Source organism: Epinephelus fuscoguttatus, linkage group LG11 (genome assembly GCF_011397635.1).
Source record: "Epinephelus fuscoguttatus linkage group LG11, E.fuscoguttatus.final_Chr_v1".
NCBI lineage: Eukaryota > Metazoa > Chordata > Actinopteri > Perciformes > Serranidae > Epinephelus > Epinephelus fuscoguttatus.
Window position 1 is genome coordinate 15,741,423 of NC_064762.1, and position 27,264 is coordinate 15,768,686.

At 40.6% G+C, this 27,264-nt stretch overlaps 1 protein-coding gene across 4 annotated transcripts; it reads right to left on the bottom strand.

Moving 5' to 3' along the window:
* Window positions 1–487: 487 nt before the first annotated feature.
* snx9b (sorting nexin 9b) lies at window positions 488–26,781 on the bottom strand. Of its 4 annotated transcripts, XM_049590580.1 has the most exons (20): window positions 26,494–26,781; window positions 23,753–23,839; window positions 21,611–21,685; window positions 19,776–19,898; window positions 19,035–19,112; window positions 16,970–17,132; window positions 14,319–14,354; window positions 11,086–11,224; window positions 10,023–10,107; window positions 9,706–9,831; window positions 9,483–9,600; window positions 9,257–9,387; window positions 9,045–9,148; window positions 7,450–7,553; window positions 7,202–7,279; window positions 6,916–6,992; window positions 4,959–5,048; window positions 3,449–3,563; window positions 3,266–3,357; window positions 488–3,145 (listed from the first exon to the last, which is right to left on the bottom strand). In XM_049590580.1, the coding sequence occupies exons 1-20, from the start codon at window positions 26,503–26,505 to the stop codon at window positions 3,098–3,100; spliced, it is 1,881 nt and encodes a 626-aa protein (XP_049446537.1). In that variant the 5' UTR covers window positions 26,506–26,781; the 3' UTR covers window positions 488–3,097. The 4 variants fall into 4 exon arrangements, with proteins under 4 accessions (XP_049446537.1, XP_049446539.1, XP_049446538.1 ...); XM_049590582.1 differs by lacking the exon at window positions 19,035–19,112 and having other exon boundaries at window positions 26,494–26,780; XM_049590581.1 differs by lacking the exon at window positions 14,319–14,354 and having other exon boundaries at window positions 26,494–26,780.
* Between the last annotated feature and the right edge of the window lie 483 nt (window positions 26,782–27,264).

The window sequence follows — 27,264 nt, forward strand, 5'->3', positions numbered from 1 at the left end:
ACGATTTTAAAAACTGAGTATGAGTATTTTTATTGCAAAAACTGAAATTATGTTAATCTTTAAAATGAGAGCTCTGAGATCCAGTGAAGGCCTAAACACACTTGAACACAAACACTCAAAAATACCATGAGAATGCATGTCCTATCTGGTGTATGAGATTTCTGCTTTATGTGGCCTACACACATCCAGCTGCACCTGATGGGGGCCGGGGGCTGACTGTGGGGTAAAAGGGCTCTTTCACTTCCTCCTCTCCAGGACTGCACAAACACACTCTTTGACCCTTCGCACAGGCTGCCGACTCATTCTCATTCCTATCCATCTCTATGCAAGAAATCTGCTACGGCGAATAAGGGCTTTACTGTGTGTAAGTCAGAGAGTGCGTCGTGTGCTGTGCACTCTGAACCACGCAGAGAACGAGACAAAGTTCCTTTCAAACACACACACACACACACACACACACACACACACACAAAGAAACAAACTCCCGATGAGTACAAATCATTGTTTAATAAATCAAATAGAATTTTTGCTCCTCTTTGAGTTACACTGTATTGCAAATACTCCTATACATAAAATAGTATCTCAATGACAAGAAGCACCTGATAGGTCAGATAGAATATATATATTTATATATATATGTATATTTCATGTATCAAGTGATAAGAAAAAGAGTGAACAAGATTATAGACTGATTGAAAACTGGGTGGTGAAAAGCAAAATTGCATACATGACATCCTCCATGGCTCCGTCCTAAACTCTTCTCAAAGTACAGAACCTTACAGCTAATGTTGCTGTTACACCTTCATATAAAACACCGTAATCTGGACAAAACAAAAAGGACAAACATTTTTCAGGAAAACTGAGAGAGAGAAGGAGGGAGCGATTAATTGAACCCAAACTCCAGTATCATTTATCCCACATTGTCACCTCTCCTGAAATGTAAACTGCAGTGTCATGGTACGCAGGCTAGGAGGGGAGCAACTCAGTCAACCATTTCTATTTTCCTCAAAGGGGCAAGACAGGAAGGAGGTGGAGCTTCCTGTTAGCTTTTGAGGAAGTGCAGGATGAAGGGGGGGCTAGGGAATGCCAGCAGTGGACATACAGAGGACACACTTTGCCTTTGACGACTCTTCCAACACTTGGATTCATGAAGTGATTGCTCCACTGCTTTTAACAAAGATGTAAGGGCTTTGTCAAATGTTAAAGGTCCAGTGTGTAGGATTTATGCAGATGTATAGGTAGAAATGGAATACAATACAGTAAGTGCGTTTTCTTAAGTGTACGTTCACCTGAAAATAAGGATCGACATGTTTTTGTTTTATAGAGTTCTAAAACACAGAAATGACTTATTATTTTTGCACTCCTGGTTTCCTCGTCTTACGGAATGGGTTTTAGGTTGAATGCCTAAAATAAGATCTGTGGTTAACACAAGCTGAAGAGACTTTCACGTTACATTCTACGCCATAAAATACATCAGTTAATACCCCACTCATGAATTTTGAAGCCTTAGGTGTCTTAAAAAAAGACAGTTGGTAACAAGTGGCTAAACACAGCTTTACAGCCCCCTTCTGGTGACGTTGAAGTCATACGGCCTTAATGTAGCTCCTTTATAGTTAATTAAATATTCCTTTTTCTTTTATAAATAATTTGTGAGGATTATCTTGCTGAACAAAAAGGGTTAAGTGTCCTAAATGTTTGTTTTCCACGGAGTTTATTTTCAGCAATAATCCAAAATCCAATGGAAAAATCACATCGGCTTTTTGACGAGGGAACCAGGGCGATGCTAACTTCCATGTCGGCCTACAAAAAAATGTCATCCTTGCAGCTCTCTATGGGGAGCGGGTCCTTGCCCAGAAGGGACAAACCAAACATTTGCACTCAATGGGGCTGTTTGCGTTTTCACGTTAGCCTTCATAGTTAGCAGCCCTTCTATGACGAGTGGAACGATGTCGGAAAAATGCTGACTTTTAGCGTGAAACTGCTCCATTCTATGTTTCCACTGGTTTAAATCACCAGATCTGCTTGTGTAGGAGAGGAAGAGACCTCTGCAAATAATCCCGCTCCCACTAAAAACCTCCCGAACGTCTGGATCTTAAATCATCAAAGAAAAGGTGAGCGCACATTAGCAGGTGCTGGGCTGGCAGCCTGTCTGCGACAAGCCAATCTAGATCAGAAAAACACCGATTTGTAGCATAACACTGCTTGATTTAGTGCTTTTACTAGTTTTTATCACCTGATTAGTTTGTTTTGGAGAGGAAGAGAAGTCTGTGGATAATTCGGCTCGCTGTAGAAACCTCCTGAACAATGATCACTGAAGGAATACTATCCAGGAGCTCAGTTCGGCACACAGGAGAGTTTCAGCTAGTTGCGATCGGCAAGTAAATCCTACACACTGCTCCTTTAACGGTACTAATAAGAGGCAACATAATTAAATATTGGTGAGAAAAAGAAAGTAAAGCTCTAATTTGTTGCCAGGTTGCATTCAGAAATCAGCCCCACCTGCTACTGACAGACTGGAGGATGGCTTTGGTTTTTCGGCGTCACTACAGCACTGTGCAGACAACATGTGAATCCTTTCCTTCACCATTCAACATGGAAAATGAAAAACTGCAGAGTATTGCTTTGAAATAAGTAGATATAACATGAGCACAGGCATGTTGGCAGCTATAGCTGTACAAAACTTGCATCGCATTAGAGAAACTCTGGGATTTCACTCATGCATTTTAGCAATTTATGACGTTTACTTCCTGTGTCACAAGCTGCAGACTGTGGGCAGAGGAAATGGTGTGCTTAACAAGTGTGTCTTGTTCTGTTGTCATTGCAGGCCCTAAAATAAAAAAGTGTCGAAGCCTTTTCAGCTGCTGCACATTCTCATTAACTGTTCAGAGACTATTGAGAGCGGCGGGTGAAAGTTACACCATGAGCTCGGACTGTTGGCACGAGCAGTACAGGAAGGGATGAGGTAAGAGCGAGAGAAAGAGAGAAGTGAAATTTAAATTAAAGGGAGGGAAAAGAATGCAGTGTAAGCATAATATTTTGGATGTAGAGCTGGTTTAACTCCTCTTGTCTTGTAGTGCGAGACTGAAGGCCGTTGCTTTCACATTGTAGTGAACTGACTGTGTGCTTGTCTCAGCTTTGCAGCAATCTGGAGATTCAGAAGGAGAAAAACTCACATGAGCACTGAGCAACTCTCCCCAGGTAATTAGGCAACTACTGCTACTGCCTCCAATTCACTGTGATAGATGGTCGATAAAAATGCCTTTACCGTCTCGTAAAACTTGACTTGCTCCTCCAAGTACAACTGCATGACCCTGTTGTAGTCATAGATACGGTTGCTATGGAAGTGGTTCATCTCAGCTGTGGGAGATAACAGAGGGGAAAGCGCTTGAATCAGATATCACATTACGATAAACTTGATTGCTTGAATGTTTTTAAGTGAGCGTGTTACCTTGCAATGCGTATGACATGGTGCTGACTCGTTTGGCCATGGTGACTTTGTCCTGAGGGGTAATTTTACTGGTGGCCACCAGCTTGTCAGCCTCCTTCACCTTGTCTATGGCTGCCTGCAGGAATTAAAAATAAGTAAACAACAACACAAGAGTCTTCAGTGACAAAAGATCATTTAAGTCATCTGCATCCAGATATAGAGAAGGAATTTAAAGTCCCCTTCCACTCTGTTTATGTCCCCTAAAATATCTGACCTTGACTTTACATACTTGTATCTGTGCAAAGTTTGTCACTAGAGAGGAGTTTTCACATTCCTCTACTGAAGGGGGAGCTGTCTTGACCTCTAGCACAGAACAGACTTGTCAATACAGAGAGCAGAGTTAGCATTAGCATAGTCAAAGTGGTACAGTCTTCAGATGTAAACAAGATCCAGAAGCTTCCTTCCACTATCTACCAATCCGCATCATAGCAGATATTTTTACATGTTTCACAAAACTAACGTGGTGTTAGCTAACCTGTTCTTAGTCACCTCCAGTTAGCCTACAAGCTAATAAAAAACACAATTTTGGTGCACAACAGACTCCTCATCTGAGTCTGACTGAGGCACACGTATGGCTGAATCCCCTCATGTTTCCTCTGAAGCCCACGACACACCAAACCAACTTCAAAGAACTAGCAGCCACAAAAGCCAACTGTTCTGTTGCCTCACATTGCCTGTGTCTCAGCCAAAAAGTTGCACATGAACACACCACAAAGACTACAGCCAACGGCCAACCAGCATGCGCATTTTGCCCCTGCATAAGAGGAAGCAACTCTCCACACCAGCAGACGGTGGTAGTCTGTAATCTTCACAGGGAATAGGAAAACCGGAAGACCGTCTTGATGCTAGTTAGCCAGTTAGCACATTAACAACACAATCCGATGTTGACAGAACAGAGCGCATTTACAGTAAACAATAACACACAAAGCATCATGAAACATTTCTGCTAAGAGGTCAACAGCTAAAGAAAAACAATTTTACCTTCTGTAAAAAGTTTGTTTTGAACTCACACCCTAATGACTTAAGCTGTTTGTTTATGTTCCTCACTTCCATTTCTCTTCATGTGCTCTGAGTTAAAATGCTGGAAAAAAGCCCTCAAAGGCCAATGGTGCAGGACCCACTGGGGCTACTAGGGAGAGCAACAGACGCTAGCCATCTTGATGCACACTGCTCTGTCATGGGTCAACCGGTCACTGGTCTAGCCCTTGTAGAGCTGTTCGAGCAGTGGGGAAAGCAGAGAGCGAAACCTACCAAGACTGGATCTGCTTATGGTAAAACCATGTTAAACAAAACATAAATCATAGCAGAGTATTTTTTCTCACTTGAACATGTGTCTGGAGGGGGACTTCGAGAACAGGTGGTGTAACTGGCTTGGGCTGCAGAACCAGTTACCCTTTAAAAAAACTGCCTTTACACCTTAAGTTTAAGGTATATAAATAATAAACCTCTGTGTAACTATTTCCCAAAGTACCTTATGGACTCCAATGGTGTCTGGGAAGCATCCGAGAAGACCTTTATATTCATTGTTGGTCTCCATGACGAAGTGAAGGTCTTTTCTGGGCTGTAGAAGAAGCAAAGATAGATGGACGGGGACAAAAACATATAAATGTTAAGGTAAGGTCAAAAACAGGAAATAACACACAGATTTGATGTGATAAGAAAGAACAAAGGGAGACATCACATCACATCACAGGAGTAACTTCCCAACAGCCTAACTGCCTATAAAAAGGCTCTAGCCTAAAAAAGAAAAAGGATTCAAGTTTCTAATAGTGCACATTCTCCTCGCAGACCACAGGTTCAGCTAAGGCAATAATAGTTAGCAGATATCTCTCCGTATCCTGCAGTACATCTGGCTATATATATATATATGAAATTCAACGTCTACATTATTGCCTTGTCCTTGAATGCATCAAGGGAAAGCTGTCTGCAGCCTTAATGCAACAGATACACTACACTGATTTACACCTTTGGCTCTTATGATGAATCCATATCCAGACTATCACAGCACTCTTATCGCTAAGCTAAAGCCAACAGTTTCTACAGTCGTGCTGATAAAGAATGTCTGGGGCATCACAAGCTTACCAGATGAATCCTCCCTCTGGACGCTGCTGGGACATCAAAAAAGGCCCAAATTTGATTTTGTTACACATCACACTAATCAGGCTACACAGAACGATCAGACAAGCCACAAATTGGAGGTCAAAACAAGCTTTAGGAAATACTAGAGATAATTTTGCCTGTGGCTTCCTCCTTTACAAATATAGACTTCATGAACAGGACGTTGGGTTAAAGGTGTCATTAGAACATCAGAACTAGGATGTAAACACTGACGACAAGCAGGAAATGTTCATGGACACTGTGAGATATTATTATTGAGTGAGTGAATGCTAAACAATGTCGCTGATAAATGGGTCTAAAATAGACTAAAAGACTTTTGAGGATACAAAGACCTTTACATATATTTCCTGTTACCTGAGGAGTGTTGGAGATATCAGCCGTAAAAATACATTTAAAAAAAACTCAACAGCAATGTCTCTTTCCAGAAATCATGACCCCTTTACTCAAGATAATCCACAGACCTTGTCGTGAGCAGTTTCATGTCATCGACCATATACAAAGATGGACGATGCGTCTCAACTTACTCCCAATGTACAAAACTGAAGCCAAAAAAACCCGGAAACAGCCACTGCCATCTTGTGTTGGTGACATCATTTGGAGCCAGAGTCTGCGCCGCAAAGATCTCCACGGTATGAAGTTCCCACCTATACACCCTTCCAACCAATTCTGAGCAGCACCATTGGTTGCAAGCCCACCAACTGGCACACACTGCTGTCAATCATAATGTAAAATCCCCTTTTTTAAAGCATCAAATAACTTATCAGAAACACTTAAACATACAATAATGTGATATGAACCACCTAAAATGACAGAAACCATCTTTATTTGCTGTGTGCTTTGAATTTTTAGTTTGGCCATGTCCCATCCGCTAACATGGAGGGGGTGGGGTTTAAGACCTATACCGCAGCCAGCCACCAGGGGGGCGATGTTTTGGTTTCAATTTGGGGAGCTGTCACATCGTCCATCTTTGTATACAGTCTGTGTTTCATGCAGAAACTATTTTCTTTCAACCTAACTACACCAGCCAACCGTATCACAGTGCAGAAGGTAGAGTGCATCTACTCATGGACGAGAAGCTTGTGCTTATGATGGATGTAAACATTAATGGTGACCTTTCCTTCTGCGCAGTGATGCAGTAAGGCAGACATTTCTATGGTTGATATATCTCCAACAATCTGCAACTCTCCGCAAATTTTGCCGTGCTCTACTGCCTTGTTCATGAAGGAAAACAGGTGCGGTATATCCAACATGGCATTAACAGTAAAGGTTTGGGTACAAAATGCTTAAGATTTCCACATAGTAGCACCTACCTGCTCTGCCACCATCTGAGCGATCTCCTCATATGTCTTGCCTGCTGCTGTCATGGCATCAGTCAGGGTTGACTCGCCTACAACAGAGAGGGCGTTAAAATGTCATCACCATGATTCTTAGAGGTATCTGTGTGCCAATTTGTTCCAAAACAAGACTTACACATAATGAAAGACTGCAGAGTAAATTGCATCTACTTCTGCTACTACTATTACAATGATTACACGTGTTAAAGTTTTGATGGTGTCACTTAAAATAACATTTAACATCATGTTTGTATTGTTGTACCTTGGTATCCACTGCTGGTGAAGACAGAAGAGAGGTTTTGGAAAGCTTTGCCAATTCTCTGGTACTCTTTAGGCAGAGCTGTGGAGGGGGAGAAATGAAACAAATACACACCCACTGTGTGAATGATTTTGTCTTGAGTTGACATAATACACAACACAATGGATCATTCTTCAATGTAAACAGTAATTACAGCACTCAGTGTAGGTGTGGCCTGTGTGTGGGAAAACATTTATTCAGCGTGTACGTACGGCCTGTGCATCTCTTCCAGTGCTCGTGGCCCACTGTGAGGATCTCCTTCACCCCGTCATCCATGGATTTGGTGAACCTGCTGAACTGCTCACATTTCTGCTCCCTGTGGACGAGGGGCACATTTTACATAAACCATGATCAAGTGCACGTACAGTCAGCCACACAATTTAAAGTGGAGTCTGTGTATTTAATCTGATACACTTTTCATCAAAGTCAGTGAATATATTCTTCTCACAGTCTGCCAGCTGTCAGCTCTGTGTGCACTGAAAGAAAATCTGGTGCTCATACACAGTTCTGCGCAGTCAGAACTGTGTGTAAATACACTGCTTTCCAAAAATTAACTTATTTGTGACTTCGCTGGGAGGGAAGAGGACGGCAGCTCTGGAGACCCCAGAGCCAGGGGTCTCAGTGTGCTGATCCAACCCACAACAGAAAGTTGCTGATCTGGCTGGCAGGCAGTGGTGGTGGTCCAAGATCAGACTCCTGGTGTTCGGGTTTGCCTTAGCTGAATATGAATTGCTACAGCAACTAACTGAGAGTTCCTGTCTTGACAACAGCACCAGAAATAGAAACTAGAGCCCAGATTAGCAGCCTGGGGCAGCTTTTTGTAATGGTTTTCAATGAGCGCGAAGCATTTTGCTCGCTGCTTTTGTCTTGCTAAGCGTCTCGTGTTTTTCTGCTCTATGCGCCTTGTGTTTTTGCAGCAGCACCCTAAACATCTCCATTTGAAAAACTTCAACTAAGAGCAAAATAAGCACCAGAAGATGTTGGGAGTTTTATCCCATGTCCAATCACATGAACTGAGAGGTGGGCCTTCTGTGGTGGCGATGACATGTAAAAGCGTACATGGTTTGCGTGAAGCTCTCATCAGCTCACTTTCATCCTCAAGATATACCTGAACAAACTGTCACTTCAACTTCTTTCTAATGTTTTACCAAATGTAATTAGGCCCATTAGACAATTGACAGCAGGTTTTTCACACTGGTCCAGACTCATCCTAAAATATGCCTCAAACTGACCATCATCCAAGTGAAGCTCTTGGACTTGCTGGTGGTACTCCCTATGACTTTTCCTCATTTACCCAACTGGATCTCCGTTTCCCTGTGACCAACTTTTTATTCGGGAACAGCCTCTCACCCTCAATTAGGGCAAGACTAAATGCCCAGTGCCACATTTTTGTGCAGATAACTTCACATATTTGTGAAGTTCCTTCACTGCAAAGAGCACTCAGTCTGATCAGGGCTGTGTTCTGTTCAAAATACTGAAATAACATCAGAGATATTACTTTGAAAACTTGGTACAGCAGACCTCACATTCTTTTACTTAGAATTACACATATTTGCCTGAGTAACTTTACTTATCGAGGCTAACTTACCCTCAGGCAGCAGACTGTGAATTCTGCCATATTGCTCTTTTGGTCGGCTGGCTCATACAGTTGTTAATGTCGTTGCCTTGACAATGCTCGTCCATAAATTTGTGTGTTTGTTTGGGTTTTTAATATCTTAAAATTGTAGACTCCACCTTTAACGTTGGTGCTTTTTGAGACAGATTTTTTTATTTGTAGCAATTTAGAGTAAAGTCTGATTAAACTCACACTTCCACAAGATCCAGATCCGGAGCTTCAGGCTCTATTGTGGAGAAGATCATCACTCCCACTACCTCGTCCTTCTCTGCTTTTCTCTTCCCCATCTTCCAATCCTGTACCAATGAATCGCTCATTTTAATCACACAATAATAAAATCAGGACCTTTCAATCTTTTGTTCAAGAAGGGAGAGGGGAGAAGAAGTGGAGGAGGAATAGCCCACCTTCTCATCCTTGTGGTTGAGGAAAATCTGGAAAACTTCGCTGCTGGAAACAACCGGGTGCCTGCACATCCTGGTCATCCAGCCCTGCAACCGCTCCATACGCATTTTTATAAACTCTTCTTCAAACCGCCCTGGAATGAAGAGAAGGATGCACAGAAGTGATTGTATTTATTTTGTCAGCCATGTTAACCTTTTTTGTGTCTTGGTCACAGAGTCGGGCGCTTACCTGTCACCTGCTTGTCTGGTAAAGAGGGGATGGGGATGGCTGACCCAAACTTTTCTAGCAGCCTCTCATACAGCCAATCAAAGTGCTTGTATCTGTGATTGACTGCTCGGTTTGTGGTCTGCAAACCAATAACAAAGAGTTATAGACACATACAAACTTGAGGCAAATATTTATCATTGTTGTAGTTTACTGAATATGACAACAAAATGATGATGACACTTACATTGGGTGTGATTTGGTACTCGATGTAGCTCTTGAGGCCGTACATCTTCGAGCCTTTCTTGGGGTCAGCCACCACACAGTCCAGCTGTGTCTCTGGGTAAAACCACACTGGACCAACTTCTCCAATCTGAACATAAAACATAAGGTTCAGAAACCTGCTGTGCTGAATTTCATTGCATACAAACACAGATTCACACTGGCAAAAAGAAGTGTTTCTAGTGTTATGATACAGCATATTGTGTTTACCATTTATTTACCACTGATATAACAAGTAAAACACCTGATGATATTCTGTATGGACATTTAAAGATAACCTACATAGATTGGCAGCTTCTCTTTGCCTTTAGCGAGCTGCTTGCATAGGAGGTAGAGCTCTGGACCAGACTTGGAGAACCCAGGAAACCTGTTTAAAGAAAGAGATGTTTGATTAGTGATGGTCCTGATCACTGTCTTTCACTCTTTAACACTTTATTTACTTACTTACTTATTATCATTATTAATTGTTTTTTTAGGACAGAAACACTACACCTTAGTTTAGGTTTAGAGGTACGATTTAAGTAATCTTCCTTCCTTTTTTCTGATGTATTTTTTTTGATGTTTGTTATAGTAATGTCCCTTTTTTACATGCATATTTTTGACATTTGGTTCGTACCAATTTTTCACTTTAGTATAGAGATTTTTTTTTTTAGTTCAAATGCATCTGTTCCTGCTCCACGCATGAGTGCCTGAAGTTCATCTTTTGTTCCCACGAAGTTCACCTAGTATCGCTTTGTAAATAAAAATATACCAATGCTGTTTCCTGAGAGTGGTAAATGTCCAACCCACCAAACCATAAAGAATGCAGCGATGAGTTAGAGACTTTGAATTTGTAATGAAACGTAGAGATGCATGATACACTGAATAAAGGCTCTGTAAAATAGAGAAGGCTGCATGCATATACAATAAGTCACTATAATCAATCACAGACAGAAAAGGAGCTTCCACACATTTTTTCTTAGTATTGAAAGTAAAACAACTTGTATTACTAAATTAAACCTGATCTTTACTTTGAGCCTCCTTACAGTTTAGATACTTTTTGATAGAGGCAGCTTTCAGGGGGCCTAAAAACACGATTATGCCAACAATAACTTCAAAATGTTTCACCATCATCAAAGGTTTCTAGTGAGTTTGTGATCTCAGGTTGCAGATCTGATCTACACTAAACGTATTACAAACCATCTGTACTGGTTAAAATCACAGTATGATTGCAATTTTCTTTTCAGACAGTAACGTGCTGTGTTGTACCCAGTGCTTGACACAGATTCTAGAACCATCAAAACTGTCTTCATAGAAAAATGAAGCAGCAGAACAAAGAATTCAAAGCCTCGTCTTTGAGTCTCACTTGTTGAGGGAGATTTTCATTGAAGATGCATGAGCTCCTCCTCTCTGTATTGCTCCACCGTCTCCAGATTCTGACTCGGCGTAACCTCCAGTGGACTTCATGTCATCCCACTCATCATCCCACTCGTCATCCTCCGCTCCTGAGGGTAGATACATGCACGCATGGTGGTGTTTTAAAATCACAGGCACAGAAAGTACATATTCTGAGTTTAGCAACCTTCGTGTACAACGTGTGAAAATGTCAGTTGGACAGAGAGATGACTACATATTAAAGTAACAGTCTGACTACCATTGTCTGGTCCAAAGGTAATACTGTAATGTGATTTGCAGGTACAAATGCAGTTGTACTTGCTTGAGGACATGCAGGACAAATTATGTTTGGTTAAATGTGTTTAAGGGTTTAAACAACATTTCTTTTCTGCCTTAGCTCAAGTTTCTCATAAAAACAGAGCACTGATTGTGGTGCAAAATCATTTCTAGTATCTGAAACTACAGCTAAGTAAAATAAACAGCCAACATCTTGAAACTGATTCTCAATGAGAAACATGTTTCGATTTCTGTCCCTGAATGCAACTAAAAACAAAAGCCTACATAATTTGCATAGTGTGATTTTCGTAACAGTTGTGCACTCTAAAATTAGGTTCAAAGCACACAGATGCAGTGTATAGGCTATAAAGCAAAAAGACCGTGTGAATTAGACACTATGGTGCTAGGCAAATCTTAAGGTCTGAATTTGACCTCAAGCTGTTAGACAAAATATTCCCCACACACACACACAACAGGCAAGTCAGGAAATCATAAGTGCATTGCTTCAGCACGTCTACGCCCTGCAAACCCAGAATGCAAGCACCACATATCTGATCTGAGTTAAGGGAGTTGTTTTACCAAATAAAGTATTACAATACTATAGATATAATTTCAGATGTAAGGTTTGCATAACTGCAAATCACAGCATTCAGTTAAAGTTAGGTAACGAGATTGCCTTAGCTAAAGCCAGGGGCGTAAATATAGACAGTGAAGGCAGTGTGGTTGCAATGTGGCCCGAGTGGTTGGAGGGCCCGCTCTCTCTAAAGCAGAGGAGAGGCCCTTGCGAGTGATTCAACTCACCACCTCAGATATACGCCTGTGTTCAAAGAAGAACACACATTAAAATACAAATCTGTCGCTGCTATGTATGCCCTTCAGAAGGCAAACATATTTCCGTCAATGTTTCTTTCTTTCTTTTGTGAAATAGTTAGTAGTCAATATAAACTATAAATAAAGTATTTAAAAAAAAAACATTCAATGAATAATTTCTTATTTCATTTAGTATTTTTGTCATACAGATTTGCAGTGATGATTCAAGTCAACGTCTGCATTTGATCACGTGATGATAGTGTACAATTTACAGTAGCTGTTTCGACACAAAATCTGGCACTAGAGCCCGCCATGATAGCGTGCAATATGGCCCATCCTGACTACCATATGCCACTGGTTAAAGTTAATGTAGCTAGGGGAGAACAGGGCTGGTTGTCACATTAATTAGATCTCATTTCTTAGAGTGTGCTGTTAAAAAAAATGTAGGTACCAAAATGTTCAGACTACTATGGCTATGGAAACACTAAACCCCTGCACTTGCCTGCAAAAGACTAAGGGCCTGTGTCCCAAAACAGAATTGAGGTAGTGGAAGTGGTTTTCAACACTTAAAACCCACCCTAGATTCCAAGGGAGCCCCGACCCACACTTTCAATGAAGTGGAGGATGAAATTTCCCAGGACACCTTGCGAAGTCAGCAACTTCGGCAAGTTTTGGAAAACAATTTGTTACTGTACGATCGGAATGTAGGCTACACAAACAACAGATGGTTGGACTAGCGTAAACTCATCAGCAACACAGCGTCAAAAATATTTAAACAAATCGACTAGCTCGAACAAAATCAATCAGAACTAGAAGATGTAGTAGGCGCCTCCTGTTTTCAGCATTTCTTCTCCGGTCATTCATCAGACGGAGAAGAATAAACATAGCACACGCCACAACACAAGCACTTTTTCAAACCTGCATGAGGTGGTGTCTCATTTCTTAGGGAAAGATCTCTGCCCTAATATTTCTCACTTCCCTCATCAAGGGTTATCTCGCAAACGAGGGCACTCAATACCAGGTGGAAGATTTAAGGGGTAGAAATGGGATTGGGACTAAATGCCCAAACCCCCTATTTTTGAATATCCCATTAAGAGAGACTCTCACTGCAGCCTATTCTGTTTTTTTTCTGAAAATGTTGGCGTGCAGCCTCGTTCTGTGGACGATTAATGAGGTGCAGACTTCCATGTGTGTCACCAGCGATGAGGAAATGTAGTGAGTGACAACAACCCCACCCACATTTAAGGGTACTCTTTGTGGTCAGAACGCTAGGGTCTAGGTACCATGTCTGAAGGGTTACTTTTGGTTCCAAAGGTACTATACCAAAAGTGTTTGGTGGAAACTGGGCTGTAGCACGTGACAACCAACCCCAAGATAGAGATGGATGTATTGTTTTGAACAGAATAAGCTTAAAGAGAATTAGGTCACTCCATTCATACCTTATATTTAAAGCTTCCATTACACATTGAAAAGGAATCTATTAAGGATTCAGTTTTTTACGTGTTCAAATGTAAGTAAAAGTGTGACAACCAACCCTTTCCTCCCTCATTCTTTCCTTCCTGTTTCATGTAACTGAAGAATCAATATTTTGATGATCAAACATCTTAGTAATTCAGTTTGTTATCCAATATAAAACGAGGGTGTAGCTAAACCAACAATTAATACCAGCTAAACTAACAGTCCTGCTAAAATATTACTAACCTAGTTTTACAGAGCTGTAATCGGCCAAACCAGCCTCAAATCTTTAAACCTCCTCTTGTCAACTTTATTCTGTCTTTCATTTTTACTCTGTGTTCCTTTCAGGGAGATAAGCTGCAACTGTGACACATTATGAAACTCATGATCAAAACAAAAGCCTGAAAGGTGTCAAAAGTTTTCACACGTTCTTGACAAATACATTGCATGTATCAGATGGAGAATATAACCCAGTCACACTCCACAGATCAATCACAACTGGCACTTTGCCACATCAAAAATAAAGTTAATACAGTGTTAATATCAAAATACAAATGCCTCACACACATGCTTTAACGACTAAATAATTTCCTAAAATGAAAACGTGAGCACTCGTTGCCAGTCCACACACACAAAGCTTCCACCAGGCGATGCACGGGATACCTGTGTAATCGATAAGGTAAGGATACGGGTAGATGTCTTTGGCCAGAGAGAAAGAAAGGAAAAGTTTGTTAATTCCTCTCCTTGCCACTTATTCCCCCAGTTCTCTTTCTAAAATAACAACTGGGGAATTTAAAAAACAGGTCAAGTAATTTGTCCTTCTGAGTCATGAGTGAGGCTAACTTTTCCACAGCCTGGCAAAAACAGAGTCATGGCTTGATTGTGCTGTCCACATGCTGGAGCGTCTCTGTGGAAGCACTGGCCATAGAGAGGCAACTGAGCTGAACCACGTCTGGGAGTTAGTCACTCCAAATCTATGACGATCTCAGTGAAATGCTAATAATAAACACTTGATGATGCTAACTTGAGTCCCAGATTAGAGGGTTTATTGTATATTCATTGCATTTCACATAGTCTCATGTTACATGGAAGAACACAAAACAATATAAACAACATTCTTTCTTATGCTGTTCAAATATTCAACCCACTCTGGTACTAAAAGGAAGTTGATTTTAAGAACAGTTTGGCAGGACTTTTTGGCCTATATTTCAATCTGTGAAACACAGGTTGTATAATTCTTCCTGGTGAACATGTTTGTTTCTTCAAGATTAAAAATAAAGGAAACAAGCAAAACATTCAACACATTGCAAAGTACTTAAATCATCTTCTGTCGTACGACACAGAAACTTCTCATAGTTCCAGATATTACTCTTCTCAAACAGAGACCTTTTACCACGCCTGGAGAGCTGAATTGTGATTTAATTTATACATGAATCTGTTCTATCATGATAATACAGAGTAAGCAGCCCAACAGAGAGCTGATCCTCACAACAGACTGGGCCGTTATAAATGTACAACAGAGAATCTAAGTGGGTTGCATGTGGAAGAAAATAAGAGACATATGTTTTTTTACTTTTAACAGACACTGAATACTTAATACTGCAAAACAGAACACTACTTAAGTCATAGCATTGAAATATTTCATTTTGAAAACCATATATACAGATTTTTGTTCTGAATTCACCTCTATGAAATTAACCCTTTTTGCAGTTTTAATGATTGTGTTTAAATTGATCTAAAATAAGAACTAGAACAGCTGGAGCATTCATTCTTTTTGCAGCAGAGAGCTAAGGCTTCTGTCTTTTGTACCATGTCATTATTTTACCTTACTTTACCTATGTACAGTGCTAATGTGGGATTTTGCTGTCATAATTCCAGTATTTTGCTGTAATGGCCACGGGAGGTTGTTGTTTGCATAATCCTGTTTACATCTGTCTATAATAAAAACCATAACAGCTAGTATATTCATTTTTTGCAGCAGCAGCAGAAAGCCAATGCTTCTGTTTTCTGTGTCATCATGATGTGCCATTAAGATGACATCATTTTGCGTTTCGTGTGGTGCAAAACCGCACAAATATGTGCTGTGACGCCAATAGAATGAATGATAAATCTATCACGATGTCTTTGCACTCTGCTCATAAAAATGAGTGCATCTCAAAAACTAAATAATGTACATAATTGCAGTATTGAGAAATATTTTGTAAATGTTTCTGCATTTAGAAATAATTAAGATTGATGTTTTATGAGTTTATTTTGTAAAATCTAACGAAAAAACGTCCAATTTTTGTATTTATTTTTTTTTTAAATGGCACAATTTCAATTATTATAGTTTATTGAATTGCATAATCTTTTAGCTTAGGTTGTACAAATTTGAGGATATGAAGCATTTAAAGATACTCCAAGAAATGACATCGCAATTTTGTGCATGAAAGGTACTATATATAAATAAATAAAATTACCAATGTATGCACTGGTGGACCATTTGAGCTTAACGGGATCTTGATTGCGATTTCAAAAGCTGGATTTGAGTACGTATTTTGTCAATGTTCAGATCCACAAATTTAAAGTTTCAGAATAAAACTAAATAAATACATAGATACAGGTTGCTCAGTGATCCAAAAATTAAAGTAGAAAGATTTCAAATAGCAGCATGCAGGCTACCTAGGACAGGATAGGCTGGGTTCCCTGAGCAAACTGGGCAAACACATATGTTTCTTATTTGCTTCCACAATTATAGTGTAGTGTTACATGAGTTTGCTTATTATCACAATTTGATCATTTGATGAGTTAAGCTCACACCTCCAGACGACTCAACAGTAAGCCTCAGCTTTCCAGAACAGCCCCATCAACTGCAGCCATATGTTTGATCCTGTTCCCACAATCACAGTTAAAAAAGCAAACTATCTGCAAACAGTACGCTAAACTGTCTGGCAAGATAACAGTGCCAAGAGACAAGAACACTGTGTGACCTTCCCATGCCTGCAACCACAATAAGATGATGCAGAGTCTCTGTAATCTCTGTTTTTGGCACCACGTTTTCTGAATCATTATGTCTGCTACTGTGGGAATTTTAGATTCAAATAACATATATCATCCTGGCACGCACTGGTCAGCAAACAAATATAACAACTTAAATAGAAAGCAGAAGCACTTGAGAATGACATATGCAGCAAAGTCTTTATTTCCCAATTTAAATTGTCATAAGGTTTTGAATGATGACACAAGATCACAGGCAGTGATTTTACTGTACTGACACATGTTGTGTTTCTAAAATTAGGTCCAAACATAGCTGCTAACTGAACAGCTGTTCTTACCTGGGCCCTGGTAAGCCTGTGGATGGCCCTGTGGTACAGCGCTCCAGGGGTCAGCAGCACTCTTCCCAGTCTGGGTGCCCTCTGGATTGGATGCCCAGTTGTTGCTGGAGCCCCCCGAGGGGTCTGCGTTCCACACCGACCAGGGATCATTACCGTTGCTCGCCTGGAAAGAGACAGAGAAATGTGAGGGACGAAAGAATCACAGATCAAGTATGGAGACGGTAGAGAGAGAACACAGAGTCCAGTCTGGTTTGGAGTCTGTTTAATGAGAAGCTGACAGCAGTATTAAAACAACATGCTTTTTCAAACACACGATGCAGACCTGGCCTTTAACGGGGAACCTGTTAAGACAATCAACTTGTAAATGTTAACACATGCAGTAACTACAAATGACAAACTAATACAAAATGCTGCATATTAAAAAACTTGCTTTCAATGCATGTTTTAACACACCTAAGAGCTGAAAATGCAGCTACATGCCGTGCTTGCAGGGCAGACATACTGTGTGGCCCACTATTTACACTTGTAGGCATAGGCATGCAACAGTGTGTAGTATGTGTCTCTTGTAGGATGCAGTCAGCTTAACGGACTACTTCACCCCCTCACATGACCATTTGTATATGAATGACTCACCCTTTGTTGTGTTGCATTCATGAAGTAGGCGGTTTTTCTCGCATGCCTACATGGTGAACGAAGAATCCAAAAACTTCCCGATGAATTGGAGTAAAATGGGACCACATTTAACGACAGCAAAACTATATCAAAATATCTGTTTATAAAGTCTCTCACAACTCTTGCAGTATAATCCAAGTCTCATTTATCCAGTCATATGCTCAGTACTTCCAACTGACAGTCCTTTCCGACAGGGTACTGAACTAAAATGGAAACCTACATGTATATATGCTCTCTTCAAAGCCAGACTCCATTGACAGAAACAGTAATTTTACCTCACTGAACACAGGAGCTGCTGGTCTACTGCTGCCTCGTTTAGTTAGTTTGTGTTGTTGTGTGATTTGGGTGTTTTAACGGGTTACTTTGGGTTCACCAAAGCCACACAAATACACAAACAAACTAACTGATTGCGGCAGCGGGAGACCAGCAGCTCTCATGTTCAGCAAGGTAAAATTACTATTTTTCTCAATGCAGTCTGGCTTTGAGGAGAGCATAGAGAAGTTTCACTTTAGTTTGGTTGCCCGTTGAAAACGGCTGTCTGTTTCACAATATCAAGCATAAGAGTGGATGAATAAGGCTTGGATTATACTGCATGAGTTGTGTAAGAGTTTATAAACAGATGTGTTGATGTAGTTTTGCTGTTGTGAAACGTGGAACCCTATAATTTATGTTTGTGGATTCTTTGTTCACCATCGAGGCATGCAAGAAAAGTTTTCTTCACAAATTCAACATAGTACAGGGTGAGTAATTGATATACTTCTGGTTATTGGGGGTTGAAGTATCCCTTCAACACCTGCTAAACAAGTACTGAGCTGCCTGAGGGAAGAACTAGTGCAGGGTTACTTAGAAACACTGCATAATGCACACAGACATGCATGAAAGTACTGTGAATGAACGTGTAGTTTCACAGAAAAATGCTGTGTTTTTCATATTTAGCAGCACATTTCCTTGTACATAAATAGATTTCATTTTATACAACGACAGTCAAAATGGCATTGAAAACATTTAAATGAGATTACTTATGAGATCTGATCATCATGGAGTAAATGTTCGTGCTCTTGTCTGCTGATTCATAGATGTGATTGGTGAATTATATGTGAGATTCACTGACTCTGATCTTTAAGTTTTTAATGTTTTGTTGATTCATACAATCGAGACAAAGAGTGTGGGAGTAGATTGGTGAAACGTGTGAATGTATGCACTGTGGTGCAAGGTGCATGGAAAGGGTGAGATCATGCTGTCTGCAGGCAGTAGGAGTAGGTGGGGATTTGCCAAAGCAGACCAGTCAGGGAGTGGGAGTGGGAGTGGGGTGGCTTGGGGCAGAGATCGGGTGATGGTGGCGGGCTTGGTTTCATGCCACTGGCCTCATCCACCAGCCCTAAGTGGCGGTTACCTCATCAGGGGACGAAAGGTAGGGGGAAACTGGGGTATCAGGGGTGTCCGGCTGGGGACTTAAGCCCCCAGCATCCACCTTGAGGGGAAAAGAAGGTGACATCATCACAAAGCGCCAGCAGTGAAGGTTAACACTCAGCATGGGATGGGTTAAAGTGATGCTGGATATGGATGTGTTTGCGTGGGTGAGAGGGAGAGAGAAAGCGAGCATGTTGGCTGACACATTTCCTGCCTTGACTCAACCTCTTACTGTGCCCAAATTTTTACTGATCCAGCAGTACTCTCATAATTGTGGAACTTCCTGTCAGCTAGATACAAAAGATTTCACTGAACTTATTTCCTCTCGGTACTATTTTACTAGAGCTAAAGCCCGTGTCAGTTATAAATGACATGACCGCAGTGAATATCTTCTACGGCAGCTGCTCTCACTTCTCCATCTCTGGGGATCGCGCAGGCTGCACGGGCGTCAGTAGAACTCTGTCATAGCTTACTTCTGCTTTTTCTTCAGAATCACCCAATCACAGATAGTATTGTGTGAGACAATGGGAACACGGCAGGGGTGCTGTGCACAGCATTGTTGTGGGTGTTTACGCTTACTTCCCCAGCATTAGTTTAGAGAAGTTACGGCTGTACTTAATCTACAACTCTGACTAAACAAGAGTGAATAAACAACAAACACGCATTTGATATGACACCAGTATGAATTTAACACACCCACACTATCATAAGTCGACGGCATTACCTGGTTTTGTGCAGGTGCTGCTGTGGGAGCGTAGGAATCAAAGATGGACAGGTCTGGAACTGCGACATTTCCCAAACTTGGAGGAGGTGCCGCTGCTGGAAACGCGGGAAGCGACCTACCAAACTACGAGTGAGAAGATTAAAGACAGAGGGAGAGAGAGAAAACAGTCCCATTAGGAGAACAAATCCAGATATTCCACTGTTGCTTTAATGACTTTTAAAGGTACATTCTTCTGTGGTAATGTGATCGGGTCTCCTTGGCATCCGCTGTCTTTGCAAACTGGGATAGCACTGGCAGGTGATACTTGGATTTGCACATTAAAATTTGCTTTACCACTTGTCAATATGAAAATACAACGCTTAAGGGGATAGTTTGGATCTTGTGGAGTTGTGTGAGGCACTTATCCATAGTGAGAGTATTACCTACAGCAGATGTTGGTTGGCTTGACCCCAGTTTGGAGAAGCAGGCAGGAGTACCCAAACATTTTAGCCACCTAAAAATTTACAACATTTCACCGCTTCACCTTCCTGTTACCCTTCAATGTCCGATTAGGAGCTATAGCCATTTCATCACTCTCTTTAAAGCCAGACTCCATTGAGAAAAACAGTAATTTAACATCACTGAACAAATGAGCAACTGATTTACAGCTGGCTTTGTCAGTTGCTTTGTTAGTGTAATTGTGTGACTTCGGCATAAAAATGTGAATTTAGATTCATAAAAGTCTCACAATTACACAAAAAAACTAACCTATCACAGCAGCGATAGACCAGCAGCTCCTGTTTACTGCAAGCTTAAATTACTGTTTTTCTCAATGGAGTCTGGTGGCTTTGACGAGAGCACAGTTGAGGAACTGAAGCTGTTACCACTTTCCCATCAGAGCAGGTCTAACAAAGGTAAATCAGGTGGTGGGAGTGGGTGGAACTTTTTTTTAAAATTCTGTCATGCTGCCGCCCTCACGTCCACAGCACTACATTGTTCAGCTTCTGTGGAAATGCTCCTGCCTGCTTCTCCAAACTGGGGGCGTGCCGACTGACATCTACTGTATGTAACACACCGACTACGGATGAGTACAACATACAACCCTACTTCAAAAGATCCGACCCTTCCCTTTAATTCTCATCAGCTCATCATCCTTTTGTTTTTGCACATCTTATTTTTACCCGCAGGGTGCCCAGAAATAGAAAACAGTTGCTTGAGAAACAGGCCGTGTCCTTATGGTTTTCATTAGATGTTGCATAAGCAACAAGTGCAACTGTCATCAGTGGGTTTTTATGATTTGGAAACAAATCCATAACAGTCTAGGGGCAGCTGAAGAGATAACTTAAGGTCAGACAAACACACACATCCACTTGAGCTTGTTTTCTAAGCAAAGCTAATGGATAATTTCGATCGCCCTCGTACACACAGACGCTGTACTGTTAGATGCGGCGCTGAAGGTTGTTTAGTGTGAGGCTAAACTGTTAAACAGACTTCTAATCAAACTCTTGCTGTGTCTCTTTGTGGATGTCTTCAGAGTGAATCATATCCCCATGATGAGCTCAGAGTTACTGGAGACACACACACACACACACACACACACACACACACACACAAACACCGTAATCAGCAAAACCCTGAAGGAGGCACATCCTGTTGTGATTTTAGTTTCAGCAGCACAGTCTGCAGTCTGCAGAAACATATCCTTGACTACAATGACTAATATCAAAGTCACAGAGACACTGAGAGGTTAAAATGTTTAATATTTGGTTGATCTGTGATATAGTTTGCACAAACTGTAGCTTAATTTAATCCTGGAGTGAAATCACCATCACACACTAAGCGACTGTCTTTCTTACCTCAATGTAGTCTTCTGGCACCAGTCCAACCTCTCCTCTGGAGTTCTGAGCTTCAATCCAGCCGCCTCCGATATTCTGAAATAAAGTGAGACCCAAAAAACAATCTGTCAACATACAGACCGCTACTGGCTCAGACCAGCAGAGAGTAGGTGTCTGCATCACGAGCACACAAAAGACAAGGCTACTGGGAAAAGTCACATGGAAGGGAAATTTGAGAATGTGTTTAAATGCATTGTAGTGACCTGGTTACTTACTACTAGCTTCTCAGTAACCAGATATCTCCTTGTTTCTATAGTATTTTTGAATGATGCTATAGCCTAGACAGTTTGGAGCATTTTTATGATAGCAAGTAGGGCTGCAACTAATAATAATTGTCTTTGTCAATGAATCTGTAAGTTGTTTTGTTGATGAATCGATTAGTTGTTTAGTTGATAAAACGTTAGAAGATGGTGAAAAATGTCTGTCAGTGTGTCCTAAAGACCATCATGACGTCCTTAAATGTCTTATTTTGTTCACACTCTGAAGATATTCAGTTTACTATCATAGAGGAGTAAAAAAAAAGACAGAAAATATTCACATTTAAGAAGCTGGAATCAGAGAATTTTAACATTTTCCTTAAAGACTTACACAAATTACACATAGTTGACAACTAATCAATTAACAAATTAAAGGTCCAGTGTGAGGAATTTAGGGGGATAGTTTTATTTCTTTTTATTTAACCTTTATTTAACCATAAAAACCCCTCTCGAGATTAATTTTTTTTTTGTCAAGAGTGTCCTGGCCAAGGCAGGCAGCAACGTAAGTTACAGACAGACAACAGAGAACAAAAATATAAAATAAAAAATACACAGCTCTCAAACAAGAAATATAAAAGACAAAATTGATATACTGGCAGAAATTGAATATAATATTCATACCTATGTTTTCATTCATTTATAATCACCTGAAACTAAGAATCATTGTGTTTTTGTTACTTTAAAATGAGCCTTTTATATCGACATACAAAGCAGGTCCTCTTCTATAGAGTCCACCATTTTGTTTGTACAGTGGCCCATAACGGACACACCACCAACTGGCTCTAGATAGGGCCATTCGCATTTTTGCGCCTGCCACTGTAGATCTCCTACATGCTTAGCGCACAGCAGAAGTTTCAGTTGCTTGCAATCTGCAAACTCACCGCTAGATGCCACTAAATCCTACACGCTGGACCTTTCATTGTTGCAGCTCCAATTTAAAGAGAAGAAAAGTTTTGATGCCAAAATAAGACAGAAATCATGGGTCTCTTTGAGTTTGATCCAAGGACACTTTGCTACAAGTTACGATGTTCCCTTTGATCCCATTGTGCTGCTGCCACAACAATACTCACACACATTGTATGAACTATTTGATGTGCTGTGTTGCTTTAACTGTGTTCCTCTTAATTCACCTCTGCAGTTAAGGACCCCAGCTTTCACATTTACATTTTATTTAGCTGACAATAACCAGGTGACCTGAGTATCTGTAAACACACTGTAAGCTCCCAGGACAAATTCCTCTGCTGTCCGTTTATTTAGAGAAGAAAAAAATAGTCTGTTTTCCTGATACAGTAGGTCCTGATTGGCTCAGGAGTCACTTTGATTAGAAAACTATGTAGGTCAGCACACAGTGAGTGACCTTTGAACTGCTGGCGACTGGCTGTAATGACATCATGTGTACTCTCTCGCTGTGTTTTCCTTCCTCTGTATAACACTCCTCGTTTATATACAACCTGGGATCATGTGAGTCAGGCCTTTGTAGGGCTGTCGGTTTTCAATAGCAAGGTTCTAGAGGTGGCACATGAACGTTAGCATTTAAGGCTGCAACGCAAGGTATCACAGCTGACTAATATGAAACTAAAGGCAGGAAATACCTCCACTAAAAATGTAACTTCATTTTTTAGCCTTTTTTCCTCTTTCACAGCCCATGGTGACAAACATACGGCCCAGACTCACTATCAATGATCAGATAAAACAAACTACACAAAACAGGAACCATCAACAAAACCACAGGCATTTAAACTTCATGCAAACAAGCTGAATAAAAATAAAACAGACAACTCAAAATGCATGCAAATGTGTCTGCTGCATAGAGTGGGCATATGGAGGCAGGTTGGTGTAAACTCACCTGATTGGTGATGGTAAGAGTCTCGCCTTCTTTCACCGACAACTCGTTGTTTCCAGCCTCAGCGGTGAAGTCATATAAAACTTGTGCCTGAACACCATAGAGAGAAAAAAAACACAAGGCTTACTGCATGTTTGTTCAACATTTTTATGGCGACAGCATGTGAACGTATATTTGCTCGTCTATGTGCACATACACACCCAGTATAACCCTCAGGATTTTGAATCGTGGAGTTAAATTAGGGCGCAGTACAACAGGCCAAACTAGTTCTTCTAGCCATGTTTTGCTGACTCTTAACTACTCACAAGTATCAACCAAAAACAAGGCCACAATCATAACGTTACCTGGTTCAGTTTAATACAGGAGCCTGCAGTTCTCCTCACACTGACCCACATCTAATAATCTGCCCTTCAATCCCTTGGCCCCAGAGATGCACACACACCAACGCACGCATGTGCCAGCGAGAGGTCATAGCGTTAAAACTATTCTACATAAAATTTGACTAATCCACTTGGATTGTCAGTTCTTTGCTTCACTAAGAAGTCAGCCTGCCATGTGCTAGCAAGACTATCTGTCGAACTTGTTCATTAACCAACAAGTTGAGATTCAAGGCTATTTGCTCTCAGCTGAACAAAGATCTATTTTCACGACAGCCTGGGGCCTCCCAGGAGTTGAAGAAGCTGGATGATGTTTTGAAACAGGAACTACATAAGAGAAAGAGTTATGAACGTTTCTGGCCACAGCCTCAGTTATTATTTTTACATAGGGTTTCTTTCCGTTTTGAAGTCTGCCTCGGCAAACTGGTTGATCCAGGCCTTCCTGGGTTAATGGCATGATGTGATTTGTACAAAATTTAAAGTCCCGCTCCAATAAAAAAATGTGTTTTGAATATTGTTTTTTTCCGTAGTATGTTTGATCCATGACAGTTTGAGACTATCACTTTCACCCGAAAGGGTGTATCAACAAGTAATTTTGTGTAGTCTTTAAGCCAATCACGGTCTAATGTGTAACTTTAACAACTGAGATGTGGAAACATAAAACCTCCAGTGCACATACACTGAGAAGGCACTTCTCAGTGAAGCAAGAGACTTCTTGTGGGAGACAGTAAACCTTTTGTAATGAATAATATTTGCATAAATAGCATGACCCGTGACATTTTGATGCTTTTCTTTGTAATTTATGATTGTAAGTGAAGAGTGTTTGGGTTTTTGACTGCTGATTGGACAAAAGAAGCAATCTGAAGACTTGGCTTTGAGCACTTGGAAACTGTGATGAGCATTTTTCACAATTTTTGACATTTTACAGGCTATACCATCTATCAATTAATCAATGATGAATATAATTGTTAGACTAAACCCTATTGCATATTCATAGATTGTGGACACTAGACTCTTCTTTCTTTTTTAATCTACATTGTCTGGAATTGATGTTGACCTAAAATAGGTAGGAATCTGGAACAACAATTGTAACCAAAATAAGCCTCAAACCCAGACACTCTTTCCCTAACAGCACAAAATCAATACTCATGGGCAGCTAACACTATTAAAACAGCTTCAATAATACTTAATTTAAGGGACTGTTCATTACTTGTGATGGGGGAGAGGGTGGTGCAAAAAGGACAAGGCATGTCAAATTATTTTTTAAGCACTGGGCAGGGACTTATGTTTAATAGTTAATAGTTGTATTTTTTATAATTGTACCACAGATTTTTATAGAAAAATTCCTTCCACGTCTGTCTGGGTGAAGTTGGAAGGCATGTTTTCTTTAAAAATTGCCCAAATTACACCATTTATCACAGCCAGAAACCGTAAAAGCAAAAGTTATCATTGGATTTTCACATTTCCGACAGTCTGTGGACACATCGTGTGCGACAAACGCTTCCGTCAGAAAAAAAAAAAGTAGCCAAATCTGAGCTTACAGTCATAATTCATGAAAATCACTTTATTCTACGTCTCGTTTAAAATGTGGCCAAAAATTAACCATTTGCACAAACTAACCAGGATTTCTTCCTTTTAACTTTCAAACGTCGAAGGATAAATTGTAAAAATCTAATGACTAATTTATGGTGAAGGGAGACTACTGCATATTCTGTCGTTCACTCGGGGAGGCTAACAGAAAATTTTTTGTCAAAATAGGATCCCAAAATCCCCCAAAGTGACACCCCAGCCACCCCTCTCATGTGATACATAAAGAACAGTCCCTAACTGTATCCCCAGTGGTTAAACACTGTAGTCTATGGCGAGCATTAACAATAAGCTCTCTGTTTTCACTCACATACTGTACTGACTGAACGACGCCATATTTATACAGTCAATGAGCCACTCACACAGTAAAGACTACATTTCCCAGCATTCCACAGAGGTAAAAATGACCCGCACTGGAAAGGTAGTAAAATGTCACAAGACACTTTCTTAATGAGGCACATTTTCCATGTATAGCAAAAACATTTGTGTCACATTTACAGCATACAAATGTGTACTAAGCGTCCGTTACACGCTTCTTCACCGCAGTATGAAGATGTTTTTGAGTCTTAATATGAAGCTTATCGAGTGAAGCGTGAACCTAAAGCGAGAAACTACAACTGTGTGTGTGTGTGTGTGTGTTTGTGTGTGTGTGAGTGTGTGGGAGCTCCTGTGAGTCCACAGCCCGCATTATATGTTAAAATACAGCTGTCAGGAGAAACAAGAGGACATAATACACCCCGAGGTGACGTTAAAACACAGCAGGAAAGTTGTGAGACTTACCTTTAGCGCCATTGTCCAAGCATTGATCAATCATTACAGAAACAGGCCCTGCGTTTTTCAGGATTTCCAGTCCTCAGCTGGACATTTCCCCCCGCTGCTTTTCAACTGAACACAAAACGGGTAACTCCTCCCGGTGAAGAGCCGCCGCTCCACACACTTTAACACATTACTAAAAACACTCTGGCACTTAAAAAGTCAAAAACCTGGGAGAAGACGGCAGGAAGGGACGAGTTGGTTCAGTGTGGCTGCAAGTTTAAACCGCGAAGAGCTGCTGTCAGTGCGGAGGGAGGGAGTGACCTGAGCTGCGGGGAGAAACCGGAAAGGTAGTGTCGGTCCGAAATGGCCCTCCAAGACATGACTAACATAAAGTAAAAAATACAATGTAGCTCACTTTGAATAAATGTAATAAAGAAAAACAAATGCATAAATATTATAAATTAAAAATGGCACATATTTAAATCACAAAAATATAATTATTATATTTAATAAAAATATTTCATAAACTTAAAGACATTTTACAGCTTTAAAAAACAACAATAATAAAAGCATAAGCCACATTGCCAATATATGCCTTCTACAACACTAACAGCCTCCCTAATGTTTTTTTTAATTTTGTTTTATTTCCTTAATAAGCCATTTTCCAAAGTAAAGCTCAGAGGTTCCGACTTCTTCAGTCTCTGTTGGTTTCTTCTGAGCTCCAGCCATTGTCAAAGTTCCGTTGTATTATTCTAATGTTCCAATGCAATGTTGTATTTACTGTTTAATGTTGTT